This window comes from Aptenodytes forsteri, unplaced genomic scaffold (assembly GCF_000699145.1).
Source record: "Aptenodytes forsteri isolate BGI_AS27 unplaced genomic scaffold, ASM69914v1 Scaffold8, whole genome shotgun sequence".
Classification (NCBI taxonomy): Eukaryota; Metazoa; Chordata; class Aves; order Sphenisciformes; family Spheniscidae; genus Aptenodytes; species Aptenodytes forsteri.
The window spans coordinates 11,072,909-11,087,353 of record NW_008796218.1 but is presented as its reverse complement, the minus strand read 5'-3'; the positions used below and the strand labels follow the sequence as shown (position 1 = coordinate 11,087,353).

Sequence of the window (14,445 nt, the reverse complement as noted above, 5' to 3'; positions counted from 1 at the left end):
CCTCGACTGTGTGCTAGGTTGGTGGGAGCGGGACCTGGGTGCTGCCCTCCCCCGCCCGGCGACCCTCTCCTTTGCCAGGCCCTGCCTGTCATTTACCTTCCATAACCCCGCAGCTACTCCCGCAGGCTTTTCCTCCGTCCCCACAGTTCCTGGGATTGGGGGGAGGATCGGGGGGGAAGAGGAAGGGGCAAAGCAGGATCCGTTTCCCGCCTTGAGCGCCCCCCCCGCCACCCCCGTGTGAGGAGGAGGGAGGCGGTACAGGCAGGTGCGCCTGTTTTGTAGCCTGCTTGCGGAGGAGAAGATTGCCATTTACCGTTCATTTAAATCCGTTTAAGCAACCTTTCTAGAGTGGAAAGCTACTCTGTAAATTTACTTGGTAACACGTTCCTGTCGTATTTCAAACTGTCACAGTAAAGGGTCTGAAGTTTTTGTTTTTAGAAAACGTTTGCTGAATTAACTCACAGTTGAATGTGGTGTAGTTCTGATTCTTCAGTATGGCAATTTTTAGGATGCATTTGACCATAAGTCTGAACTCTCGGTGTGGCTTGCTCACTGCTGCCACATCATTATAAATGCCACGTTTAGATAAGTTACACTGGTGTGACGCTGTTCTTACTGTCTGTGAATCTGCTTTTGCCTACTGTCAGTGTCAAGATGCTAGGTAGATCCTTGGACTGATCCGTTGTGACCATTGCTATGTTGTAATCTGTGGCATGAACGAGCACTGTTTACTTGGATTGGGAACTAGTTCATTTCACGGGTATGAACAGCAGGTTTCATCTGTATGCATTAGGGCTGTGTGATCCTTTTACTAACTACTGATACAGTTGCAGTACATCTTCAGTGTACATAGATGGGACTACTTTTAGGTGAGGAAGGCTTGACTTTAGTTTTGCTCATTCATCCCTGGAGGAGTACATGGAATATAGGTATATTTCATTTTTCTTTCTAAGAATATTCTGTATGAATAATGATAAATATAAAAGTTGTATCTATTCTATAAAAAAGTTTTTGCAGCCTGTGTATCTTAAGCAGAATCACACTTCTGTATCTTTTGTGTGCGTCTGTTTGGTAGGGAACATCTGCATTTCCATCAGGGATTGGCATCCTTGTGGCGGAAGCTCTTTCTCCTTAACAGAGAAGTATTTCATTATGTGAGTGTAATTTGTGAAACCCTTTGGTTGCATAAATTTAAGATTTGCATTGACTATTCCAGTTCTTGTTCATATTCCCTTTTATAAACTGGATTTTGCACAGCATGGGTCAGAAGATGTAGGCGACTCCCGTGGTGGCAATCCCCTAAATGTCCAGGCATTTGCTAACATAATTAGTGGTTTGTTATGGAAACTGGGGAGACTTCTTCCAGTAAACCCAGGATCCTTTCTAAAATACCTTTTCCTTGTCTTTTAAATATTCAGTAATTTCCTGACCTTAACAAGTTTTACACTTGAACATCAAGAAAGTTCGTCAACCCTAGGAATAGCAACTTTTGAAAATACTTTTACAATGTTTTTTGGTTTGTGGCATCTTTGAATAACTGGGAAACCCTATATTCCTGTGTTAAATCTTTGCTAACCTCCTAGCCCTTAAATCACTGATTTCTGGAGGCTGAGTGGGTAGGCCGGGAAAGAGTCATACCAAACATACTGTACTATAATAAAATTTCCATTCATACCAGGTATTAGGCATTGTTGGAGACAGACCGCCCAGCTAGGTGGGCCTGTACGGAATCATTGATTTTGGAGGCTGGGGAGGGACCTCAGGAATTCATCTGTTGCAACCTTAAAGCAGGCTCAGCAGTGAATTCAGAGTTTGTTGCTCATGGCTTTGTCCAGTTGAGTCTTGAAAATCTGCAATGGCAGAGATTTCACAGCCTCTCTGCACAACCCAGTCCAATGCTTAATTATCTTTGTACAGAATTTTATTTTTCCTTATATCCACTTGGAACTTTTCCTGTTTCAATTTATGACACTTGTTTCTTGCCCTCCCACTGTGCGCCTCAGCAAAGAGCTCAACTGTCCTCGCAGCTTCTCTTAGTTGCTGGCAGGCTGCTCTTAGGTCTTCCTCTCTTCTCCAGGTTAAACAAGCCCAGTTCCTTCAGCCACTCCTCTTGGGTCATTTGCCCCATCTCAGTGCCCCTCCGCAGGACTCAGTTAAGTTTATCTGTACTTCTTTCTTGTACTGAGGGGCCCAAAACTGGATGTTGTATTCCAGATGTGATCTAATGAGTGCTGAGTAAAGGGTAGTAGTCACATCCCTTGACCAGCTGACTGAGCTTGTGTTCATGCAGCCCACTATGCTGGTGACTGTAGAAGTATTGTACCTGGTCTCCTTCGTGTCCTTTTTGGGTGTATGTGGAAGTGTGTCATAAATATCTTGCAGAATGCTGTTTATGTGTTTCTTAAAGAATGCTGTTACTTTTTTTCTTTCATCTTGCCCACTAGCAGTTAATAATTGACTGTACAAAATATTTAATTTTATCATCACCAGGGACTGAGGACAAACCTTTTTGTATAAATTATCAATGGAAGTTAATATAAACTGTTTTAGTCTGGTCTTTTTCATAGACATATTTTTTAATGGTCACCAGGCATCGTCTTCCAGCTGTCACACTTTGGGCTTGGATTTGAGTTTGCCTTGTCCAGAAGGTGCAACCCAAATACGGTATTATTTGCCAGACACGAAGATACAGCTTATGAATAACTGTGAGTAAGGGAAAGCGTGGCGTTATCAGACACAGGTCTAATTAGAAACTTCTGAAGAGAGGAAAAGGCAGAGGATATGTGGAGGAATTTCTTTTACCCTACAGCTACTGGTTGATACGTTACATTATTGTTGATAGCTAGCTCTTCCTTAATAAATGCATTTCCTTTCAAAACAAAGTGGTAGATAAGTGCTGGATTTCAAATGCAGTATTACCATTAAGGTGCTTCTGACATTTCCAGGCTTTATATTCAAGTTTACTTTCAAGGTTTCTAGACCATATATGCCTGATTTGTGCCGAAGCAGTTCTCTGTAATGAGCTGTAACTATTGTGTAATATAACCATCACATGCTTGGGATTGAATGTTTTGTTGCAAGCTGCTTGAAAAAGGTCACAGATATGCTTTGAAAACAATTGGGACACTTCTCAAGTTGCAAAGTTTGTTGTGTTTCTGTCCCTAAGGTCTTAAATCTCATAGCTGTAGGTAGCAATGAGGAAAGTTATGAGTCTTGCTTAGTTGTTTACATGTACTACTGGCAAAGAAAAATTACAATAGCAAAATAAGAAAGAATTACAAGTTCACAGCAGTTTTCTTAGGAAACTTGAAGATTTTACCTCTTCCTTTTGATTCTATCAATGTTCCTGCTACTTTTTCCTGTTGTCTGTTTTTTGCTTAATTTACTATTACTATTGCTCATTGTGATATGAATATGTAAGCATGGTGACTGCAATAGTTTTACATTCCGTCTAATAGAATACACTTGTACAAACTGTCCACTACATTTGATAATGTAAAGCCAATCCTCTGACCTGAGTTTGCCTTTAGCAACCAGGATATGTGCACATATGTTACAACTCTGGCTTGTAGAAAGAGACAGTACAATCAATGATCTGAAAATATCGTGAGAATTTTGACTGTGCTGACATACTGTTTGACAAACAAATTCTCTCGTGCAAGCAATTTAAAAGCAGAAGAGACACTACTTCTGTGGTGGCTACAAGTGAGCTTTTTATAACCAAGATTTTAAGTCCTTATTGCCATGAGGCAATACATTACTCATGGCTGTTTTCATAGTACTTTTTTTGGGTTCATTTGCATTTATCTCATGAACAAATAGAATGAAACAAAAATTGGTGGATTAGAACATGGGGATTTCATGAGTGATTCTAACTTTCCAATAAACACTGCTTATAGTTGGGGTTTTTTTAAATATCTGGGAAATGCTTGATAACTTGATAAGTTTGCCGTAAATATTGAGGCATTTGTACAGCTTGACTCAAGAGCATAGCTTAAAAAATCCGTGATGTGTTGAACTACAACTATGAAATTAGTAGCTGACTAAACATTTGCACTGTGATGTACTGCTCAAATTGTGGTACATGAGGACATGACGACAAAGTGATTCTGTTGTGGTTTTAATTCAGGTGTTATTATGTGACAATATTAGCACTTTTTGACCTATGGGAGAGAAATTTGCGTTTTCTCTTCCTTCTGGGCATATATCAACATTACAGGTGCTACAGACATTCATAGTCCCACCAGCAGAGCTAAAGATTAAGACGTTGATTCCATCCCTATTGGAATCAATTTCAAGTGAAGTTTAATGAGCTCTTAAATTGATAGACTGAATTATCCTGTTCACTAGAGTCCATCTATGCAGTCCAGAACTGACTTCTTTTATCAAGAGGTTTGGATATTGTGCTGATGTGATTCAGTTTGCTCCTAACTTGCTTTTAAAGCAGTATGTAATTGCAGAAGACATACTTCAGTTTCCTTCATGCAAAACGCTGCAGTAGGCTAGTTACATATGGCCATCAGAACACTTCCAGGAATTTTGAGCTTTCCTGTCACAGTGTTATATGATTGTGCAATAAAATATTTGTAATCTGATTTCAAGTTATTCCAATACTTTCAGTCTTGGAACGCAGATTATAAAACAGTTTACTCTTCACCTAAAAAAAAAAAAGAATTCTTCTTTCACCATCTTTGTTAAAATTCCTTCTTGGGACAACCATTTACACTGCTGTTACGTAATTATGCTTGCTGTCTCTAACGAAGATTATAAAACATTTTCCTTTTCCCCTAAAAAAAAAAAGAATTCTTCTTTCACCATCTTTGTTAAAATTCCTTCTTGGGACAACCATTTACACTGCTGTTACGTAATTATGCTTGCTGTCTCTTCAAGGAGGAAATAAAGCAGTCAGGATGGGAGTTCATAGTTGTTTTTTTTTCCTGGTCCTCCACACTGTTGAGATCAATGGGATAAGAATCTGTGTATCAAAACATATTGGGAGTATTCTATTCTGTCTATTATTCATTCAGTCGTCTGTGACTGGAACATAAGCATTGATTGTAATTGTTTAAGCAAAAAGAAAAATAATAGTGGCCATGTATAAATCCGTCAAAATGTATTTTTATTTTTGAACAAATATTTTAATCAGCTGCATTCAGAGTTGTTTTTATGTCCAAGACATACTATAAAAGACTTTAATAGTATATTTTTTCAGGTGTGTGTTATGATGTTTATGATCTGTCAGTCCAGGTTTCATTGGGTGAAGTCTTACCTGCCTTATTGTCATGTCTGTTTTCAGTAATAAGCTAAAAACCAGTGGAGCCAGGATTTTGCCTGGTTGACCTGGGTGGGAATTTGCTAGCCTCTTCATAGGTCACTTTACATACATGGTTCTTGGTACAAAGGAATATCACTTGGTAGTGATTATTACAGATTTAATTTGAAGAATGTTTACTCGCTTGAGTCATCCAAGTAAAAATTCACTGGCTCAGACCATACATCATTATTGTAGTACTTGAGCGTAGTTGCGTAGAGCTCTGCAGGATCTTTTTACCACAATGATGATAGTACAGTATATTGTGAAAGTAATTGTAATGTGTAATATATAATTACATGTAATGTATAATTATTTCATAATAGAGAATTGTAGGAAGTATTGCAAAGGTAATTAAAATGTTTTTCACTTTTATATTTTTAAATTCCCCGTTATCACCTCTCTTTGACTTATAAACTAAGAAAACTTAATTGTTCTCTAACATAGTATTAAAATGTAGTCTTACTTTATTCTTCATTTTGTTTTGTTTCCAGGTGGAGGCGTAGCTGTTGGAACCCTTCTTCTTATTGGTTAGTATAGAATATATAGATACTTAAAGCCATATCCTGATAAGTTTTGCTCGTTGTAATGTATTTATCAATTAACCTGTCTTTTCATTGTTTTTTAAACTCAGACTTTAAGAAAATATAACTCTCAGGCCCCTTCACTTTGGATAGCCTTCAGAGTGGACTATTGTCTATTTCAAGAATTACTGGAGGTGATCAAAACCTTACCTCTAGACAGGTTTGAGCCCCCAAGAAGAACACTGCAGAATTCTGTTTGAAAGCAGGGCATTTAGCAAATTTCAGGACTTTTTAGGAAAATATTCAAATTACTGAAGATCATCTAAATGACTTGATTTCCTGTAAGATTCAGACTGTTTATCATGACAAAGATTTTTTTTTTTTTTTAATTTGGCTTTCTGAGGAAGATGTGAAATACAGAATCTTTTTAATCTTTTGGTTGCCAGAATCAACTAAGAGAAAGCTGATGGAAGCCTGCTTTCTGTCAGGATGTGGATGAGGCACACTGAGATGATTAAATAGGTTACAACAGAACTCCCTTTGCAGACTACATTGAAACTGTCTTTGTAGACTGTACCATGTCTCCATTGCAGCCAAGATGCCCAGCTTTCCTTTCTGTTTGAAGTGTAGCAAAGGGGAAAAGGACTATTGTACACATACATCTTGTCTTCATATCCCCAGGGTACGTACTGGACCTTAGAGGCAAGAAACATTTCCCAGCCCCCTCAGTTTAAGCATAGCCACCAAAAACACAATTGCGAGGGAAGACTAACTTCTTACAAGTTAGTCTTGTAAGTGCTCACAGTTTCAGCATATAAGTAAAGATGATCGTCGTTACAGAAGAGAAATTGAAGGAGGTACCATCTGATATGTCACATCAGTTCATTAATCTTGGCGTTCTAAGGATACAAAACTACTTCAAAGTGATGTAAGGGCTGAACGGTGATAGAAATGTGATTTTTTTCCTATTTTAAATGTTTATCAGATTAATGTTTTTTTATGAGAAACTTTCAAGCTTGTTACTTTCCTAGCAAAAAGAACTGATATTACAGGAAAAAAATGAAAGGTTATTAGAGAAACACCTGTAGTTATGTGGAAAACATCTGCATCTGTAATCTGTGTTCACATCTTAAAACAGTATAACAATTTAAATACTACTTTTTAATACCAGATTGCTGGAACAGAGAACTAGGAACCTAGGGACAACAGATCTAGCTTTTAGCTTTCCAGTCACTGCAATTTCTCTGAACTGTTGGGAGTCTAGAAAGTTGTGTGATTGTTTTCTCCCACTGAATAAGAGGTAAAATACCTCAATTTCCTTATTTGTAGGAGTGATGAAAACATGTATCACATTGCAAAGCTATTTGAGATACGACAAGCAATGTCTGAGTGCCTACATATTAAGTGCCAAAAATCCTGCATTAAAGCCTTAAAAATGAATTTATTATTTTAAGTTAAAACAGTGGATTACAGGGAGACAAATGTCAATAGATTTGAAATTGGTAGGTAAAATCTGGAAGATAAAAGTAAAAAAGATGTTATTACAGATAAAAATGCCAGTTTCTCACTGCAGAAGATTGAAAGTGTAGTAAGGCGCCATTTTGGCTAAATCCTGAGCTTTTGAATGCCTCACAGGTTGTTGAGGATCAGTGCAAAATTGTAAAATGGGACTGTAGAGACAAAATCTGAAAAACTCAGGTATAGAGTAAGATACAACTAGCAAGAACTATCCAGAGTAATACAGATTTTTCTTAAGTACCTCAATAGTTATGAGAAGTCCAAGAGGATTGGTTGGTTACTTGACAAAGCGGAAAAGCTAGTCATAGTTGATATTGAGAAAGGGGAAAACTGTAAAAATTTTTGTATTAATCTTCACCCAGAAGGAGCGCTGAAATCTCATGACTATCGTAATTGAGAACAGTGACTAGATTTCAGCTTTGCCTAGGGAAAAAGCAGACTAATGTATGCCTAGGTGATTTGGGTGATTTCAAATAGATGGCGCCTGCAGAGTATTTTAAGAGGTTGCTGATGAAGTGTTAGGACCATTAGTATTTATGAGAACTGGTAGAGGACAGTGAAGGAAAGAAGGAACTGGAAGATTAGAAAATACAAATACAGTTTTTATTTTTGAATGCTGTTGGAGGAGTCGCTGAACTATAGCTCAGAAGAAAAGAAGGCTATAAGTAGCAGCTGGTATGTTGAATAAACTTTCTGTATGAGAGAATGAACTTGTGGATAGATGATAAGCAGGACATGCCATTTATCTTCACTTTAGTAATGCTTCTGACACTATTTCAAATGGCATTCTCATAATCAAAGCTAGGAACCATACTTTGTGTTCATTTCTACTATGCATTCTTGGTGTTTATAACGCAAACTAGCTCCACAACTTAAGAGATTACCATTGCATCCTTCCCATTATATCTTTCTTGATGTTCTGAAGTAGGCTTTTTACTTCCAAGAAGTTTAGTCTCCTGATCACTTGAAAGTATTTCTAGTAATATCGTTTAGAATTCATTGGCATGAAATTTATGCAAAGACAAAAACATCATGTCTCTAGTGATAGGCACCAGTAGGCTAGCAGCTGTTCAGAGTGTGGCTTTTCAGCCTTAAGAAAGATTTAATCAGTAATTTTCAGTCATTTTCTGAAAGGGATTAAAACAGTGTGGTCCCAACATTTTATCTATGTTTACTTTCACGGTGGAATGACAGCTGTCACTTGGGAGACTGGTCTGCATTTGTATCTAGAATTTTGGTTAAAATATTTTGAATTGTTGTAATATTTTGAATTAGTCTTAACACTAAAGAACCTAACAGTGAGATTTGGGGAGAACTTACTTGAAATCTGTTTTAGCCACTATTGGGATTACTTCATGTTATCTTTTGTTGGTATAGGGCTCGTGAACCTGCACTAGAGGCTGAACAGCATTTTCTGTTTGCCAGTGAGCAAGGTAATTGCTCTTATTATGGCTTGTTGTTACTTTAAGGCTACTTTTTATTTCTACATTTTATCCATCATTAGAGACAGGTGTTGCTGTCTCACTGAATCTTAGAAAATATTGATTTTTCTGTAAAGTGTATAAATTAGTGTATGTTGTGGTGCAGATTAAGTAACTTGAATAGTTGCCTACCAGAAAAAATAACTGACATTACCTCATTCCATACAGGCCACTATCTGTGTAATGGCTACCATTTAAGTTCAGATTTTTTGAGAAAACTGAATTGATACAGCAGTTCACTATTGCTGAAAGAAGTTGTCCAAGTCCTTCTCCCCGTTCTTGGCTGTGCAATCTTGTTGTTCCTTGAGCTGGTGCTAGTGCTTTTCAACTCTCAGCTCTCCAAGTTGACAGAAAACTCACCCAGTTAAAGAGTGGAGACTTTTCTGTCTGTTTAGTGACCTGAATCAGCTCACTAACATGCAAGATGAGTAGCAGAGCCAGCACAAGGGAAAGAAGGACTGCACAGTGAGGACTAGGAGAGAAAGTAGATGGCCTTTTTCAAGGCAGAAAATGCCAGTTAAGCTTAATTTTCTCATGAAATTTCACCCAAATTTCTGTGAATTCAGGAAAAATGATAGAAGTTTTATCTCTTACTGCTTTCAATGAAGATCTTGCTTTTCTCACTCAGTTTGAGAAGAGCTGCAATCTTGCTATGGACAAAGGAAGAAGAAAAAAATGTTAGAACCTGTCATATATTACACAGATCAGAGATTATGAAACTAGATGAGTTTTGTTTTGTCTTCCCATTACAATATTCACTGCCCCTTCCAGTAGATGAACTGGGTGGCATCAAATGAACCTACTAGCTGGAAAATTGTCATTAAACAAAAGAAAGTTGTTCTTCAGATGGTATGCAATTAAGTGGTGGAATACTTCACCATAGGGCGTTGTGGATGTAAAAAAAAATCATGGTCTCAGGGGGAAACTGGGCAGCTTGATGGAAGAGAAAGCCATTTGCATTTCTAGGTTAGTGGATACTAAGTCCGGCTATGGAAGTCCTTGAGCTACAAATGGTGGGAGTCTGAGCAAGTGCTTGGGTGAAGCATCACATTTACTTGTTCAGTTCTTACTACCTCTTCCTAAATATCTGCTTTTGGCTACTGTTGAGCATAGGGTTAGCTATCCATTTGACCTGACCTTAATGGCACCAGATGAAGCGAGTACAAAGGCAGTGAGCTTTGTGTTCTAATGAAAGAGATGACAAGACTCAATGATTTGAAAATGATAGGATTTTTACCTGGATTTTTTTTTCCCTTCCTCTTGAGTGCATAGCTGGCAATACTCAGTGGTGGGTTTTAATTTACTTATCTGTCACATTGGTTGTTTATTTGTGATCTGATATTAAACTTAGCTTCACAGAAACATGAAGGAGAATCTCTCTTTTAGATTTGAAAGCTAATTTTTTTCCCGAATAAAAGTTACCATATATTATTTTGAAACATACAATTATATACAAAAAGTCTTAAAGTAAGAACTATATTTATTCATGACTCATTGGTCTAAAAATGTTTAGACTAATTTTTAAAGTTGGTGCAGGAAGAATTGTAACTGCATTGTTAGAATATCCTGTCAATATACAAAAAAATTCTGTCATGAGATTAGTCTAGGCAAGCTTAATTTTATACAGGATTAAAGCTGTCAGTGATAAACCTCCTAGGAAGATCTTTCTGCGTTGTACTCCAAGTGTTATAAAAAGGTTAAATTCTTCCCCCTTCCTTCAACATTCTCTAAGGCAAGAATAAATTGCATTACTGTTAGCTTAGCTCCCTTTGCAAATTAAATGCTCATCTTCATTATTTGACACATTATCTTGGTTAATTTAACCAAATAATAGTAGATTCAGGGTATTAAAATATTTATTTTAACTATTGTGTTCTGGAGATATAGTAATGGCACAGGTTACTTGATAAGACTGTAAAATATTGTTTGAAATATAAGTGCACAATTTTTTAAAATTTAATTCATAATAAAGAGCATCATGATTTTCAGTTGAACTTAATTCTATAATATATTCTTTTGACAGTGTGTTATTTATATGAGAATTAGAGAGTTGAGGCACATGGTAGTCTCATGCAAGATCCTAGCTACTAGAGGAATTTGAAACTTCCTGGGTTTTGTTGGTATAGCAAGAATGTTTTGGATTTTAACTAGTACTTTAATTTCAAAAGGTCTTACTGTACTGGGTTTATAAGAAGTGGTAAAACAAGCATTCTGACTCTACGTGAAATGAAATTTGAACACTATCAAAACAGTTTGTTCAATATGAATGTGAGGCCACTTGTTTGTTGTTTCATCTTAAACTGCTCCAGAAGATTAGCTTTCTAGAAGAATCTCCCCTTTCAAAACAAACAAGTAGTACAGCTGTTGATTAAGCACACTCCTTTTCCCCCTCCCCTCTCCGATGTACTCCAGCCTGTTGTATGTCTGTTTTGCCAGCCTCAGGAAGAGTTTCCAGAAGGATGTTATTTTGTTTTTTAAATATAAGCCTTGTTTATATAACACATTCTGTATAGTGAGTTACAGTGCACTCAGATAGGTCTGTCCTGGGTACCCTATGAGAACCTATTCTTACATACCTTTAAGATGCTCTAGATTTGACAAGGTCATTGACAGCTAAATGTTTTAAAGATTATCGGTAGGAGGGGTTTTGTTAGTAGCTGAGGTCAATTATTAAAAGTTAAAGTTGTCTGGTTAAAAGCAGGTCTATACTTGCACGTTCTGAGCCTTGAAGCAGTTTCAGCTACTTTAATTAGCTACTATTATTTTTGCTAGACATGCAATTTAACCTGACTGGTAAGAGCTCTCTTCAATTGTCAATATAATTGAATTTATCACCTTTTTAAAGTTGAAAAAGATAATCTCCGGAGAGGTACAAAACAGTGATTTGCTAAATATAATTCTACAAAATACAAGTTACCAGAATTCACCTTCCTGAAGTATGGCCAAATGCCAAATATTGTAGCTTATATGTTTGACAACTCCATTTTGGCATGTGCTAATTAAATGCAAGTGACACAGAGTATATCCCCTCAAGCTTAGTAAATGTGGACATTAGTAAAGTATCTTTTAAATGGTATTTCAGATTATTAAAATAATCACATCTTATAACCTGCAGCAATTCAGAGAGATGTTTCATAGCTACGGAAAGACACACCTTAGGTCACAGTACCATACTGTAGAACTATCTGGTGAAAAAATGATCAATACTGATAGACTATGACAGGCTTTTGGCAGCTTTAGGGCAACCTGTCTAGACTTTGTACAGGGGAAAAAAACCAAGCTATCTATAAATTACATTGTTGCAGTCTTATTTTTTCCTCTTATAATTCTCATCATTTTAAGCAATTATACTACAAATTATCTCTGGAGTTTTCAAAGACCTTCGTGCCGTTTAGTATACTGATGTTTAAAAGTCAGCTATTATAAATTTGATCTATACATATCTGTTATGGTGGATTTTCTTCCTGACTTTTTGTTCCTTTTCAAGTCATAGTGTTTATCCTCCATCCCTCCCTTGGAACAGGAATACCTCTGTGCAGCGGGAGCGTTTATAGCTAGAGATTTTTTCTTAAGGCCATATATTTACATATCAATTTCCATAATTAGATGAGATTTTTGTCCTTGATTTTTATATAAATTATATATTTACAGTGCCTCACTTATACCTGCTCGTTCTCTTGTGTGCTCTAGCTAAACTCCAGTGCCTTAAAATTTTGTATCTAATTCCATGACCCGCTGATTTCTCTGAGTAGTGGCTACAGACAGTCCATGCACAAAGGTGTTGAGAATGTCTCTTATGTGTTCAGTAGCCTATACAGTCTAGCGGTGAAAAGAGCCATAAATAGGAATTGGTCTTTATCCTTAGTTTTCAACATGGTTATACGTTGGAATTCATTGCACTGAAACTGACAGTACTACTTTTTCTCCATGACTATTTCAGCCATGAAAGCATGTTGTTGTAGAAAGAGACCAATGGATAATGATCACAATAAACTATTTTATTTATGTCCTTATCTGTAGGATCAGAAGAGGTTTTGTCCTGGAGACAATATGCATAACTTCTAAGTAAATAATCTCTTTTCCTTGTATAGTTTTACGCTTCAGTAGTTACTCACCTGCTACTTAGCTGTAGAACACTCTTTGTTCAAAAAGAATCAGAAAGCTGCGGACTGTTGTGTGACTTGCAGTGACTGGACCCAGAAAAGAGTCTGCAGCTGCGAGAGTCTTATTTGTTTATGTGCCTTATTAGCTAGAAGTAAAGTTCACAATGAAGGCTGCTGACGGGACAGCTCTTTAGCATGGAGGCTAAGAATAAAGATTTGGGCCAGGCTTGTCTTAAGTATCTTGGCTGACTAAAATGCACTTAAGTGTTAGTTCCTACACATATAGAATGGAGGTAGTTCTTTTGAACGTGGGTGTAATTTGGAAAAATAAAGGTAACAGTTGAGAATTTATCCTAGCCATCAAAATAGTAAGTCGAAGCATTATCAGAAAGCAAATATACTTCAAAGTATTTCATTCAATTTATCTATGAAAGTAATCAGTGAGCTACTGAAATACCTCTGCTAAATGATTTGTTTGTTTATTTACAAGAAGAAAGCTGTACTCCTATGGTTTTGAATAGTAACGTTACTATTGAAGCCAGGGTACAATGGATGCTATCAAAAAAGCCCCATATGGGTGCACTTTAGATCTTTTGAGTACCACAAAAGTTTAGTGACCTAGAAATGAATCAATAAAAAGCCATCCTCTATGTGACAAATTGAAGAACTGAGGGATTCTTACAGATGCATTGACTTTAACAATTCAAGATACACTGTTTGTAAAGGCTTTCTGAGACACATTTAATCCTTAGAGTACTATAGCAGACTATGAGGTGTTTTATATTTAGATCACTCTCCAATAGTTCATTTCGTATTTTTACTGTAACTTTAGTGTTATGAAAATCAATGTAAGAAGACTAAAGGAAAGGCTAATGCTAAAATGATGTGTCCTTACACTGAATGTAAATATTTTTTATTTGCTAAATTGAAAATTCCTTATTGTTTTGCCAAATATGTTTTGGAAGGGTATGGCAGTGTAAGAACCTCTTTAGTCCTGTTATATTACGAATAAGTCTATCACTCAACAAAATGAATTATAATCTTGGATAGGTCAGTAAGAGGGTTTCTATCCCTGTTTCCCATTGCTTCACGTCTATAATTTGAAATGCTGAAATGTTAGAACAAACAAAATTTGAGTAAAAATTCTTCTTAACTACTACAGCCTTATTTCCTCTTAGTTTTAGTTAAATAATCATCAACACAGAGTATGATTTCTTATATTTATCCATGCTTTATGGAGTTTCCATGTTATGTTTGGCACTTGAGCATGTTTACTGTCTAAGGAATAATTAATATCAAAAATGATGATCCAGAAAGACTCTCTGTATAGTTGCAGGCACATACACAAACCATAAAACACTTGGACTAAATGAGATCATAGAATCATAGAATAGTTTGGGTTGGAAGGGCCTTTAAAGGTCATCTAGTCCAACCCCCCTGCCGTGGGCAGGGACATCTTCAACTAGATCAGGTTGCTCAGAGCCCCGTCCAACCTGACCTTGAATGTT

General features: G+C 36.7%; 1 protein-coding gene across 1 annotated transcript in view; it reads left to right on the top strand.

Annotated features, from left to right (window-relative positions):
• Position 1: 1 nt before the first annotated feature.
• The window catches only part of ELP4 (elongator acetyltransferase complex subunit 4), a gene marked incomplete at its 5' end in the record, with an annotated part of 161,306 nt that continues 146,862 nt past the window's right edge, over positions 2-14,445 (top strand). The window contains 2 exons of the mRNA XM_009288918.2: positions 2-17; positions 5,806-5,841. Coding sequence (XP_009287193.1) covers positions 2-17; positions 5,806-5,841 — 52 coding nt within the window. The remainder of the gene's footprint in view (positions 18-5,805; positions 5,842-14,445) is intronic.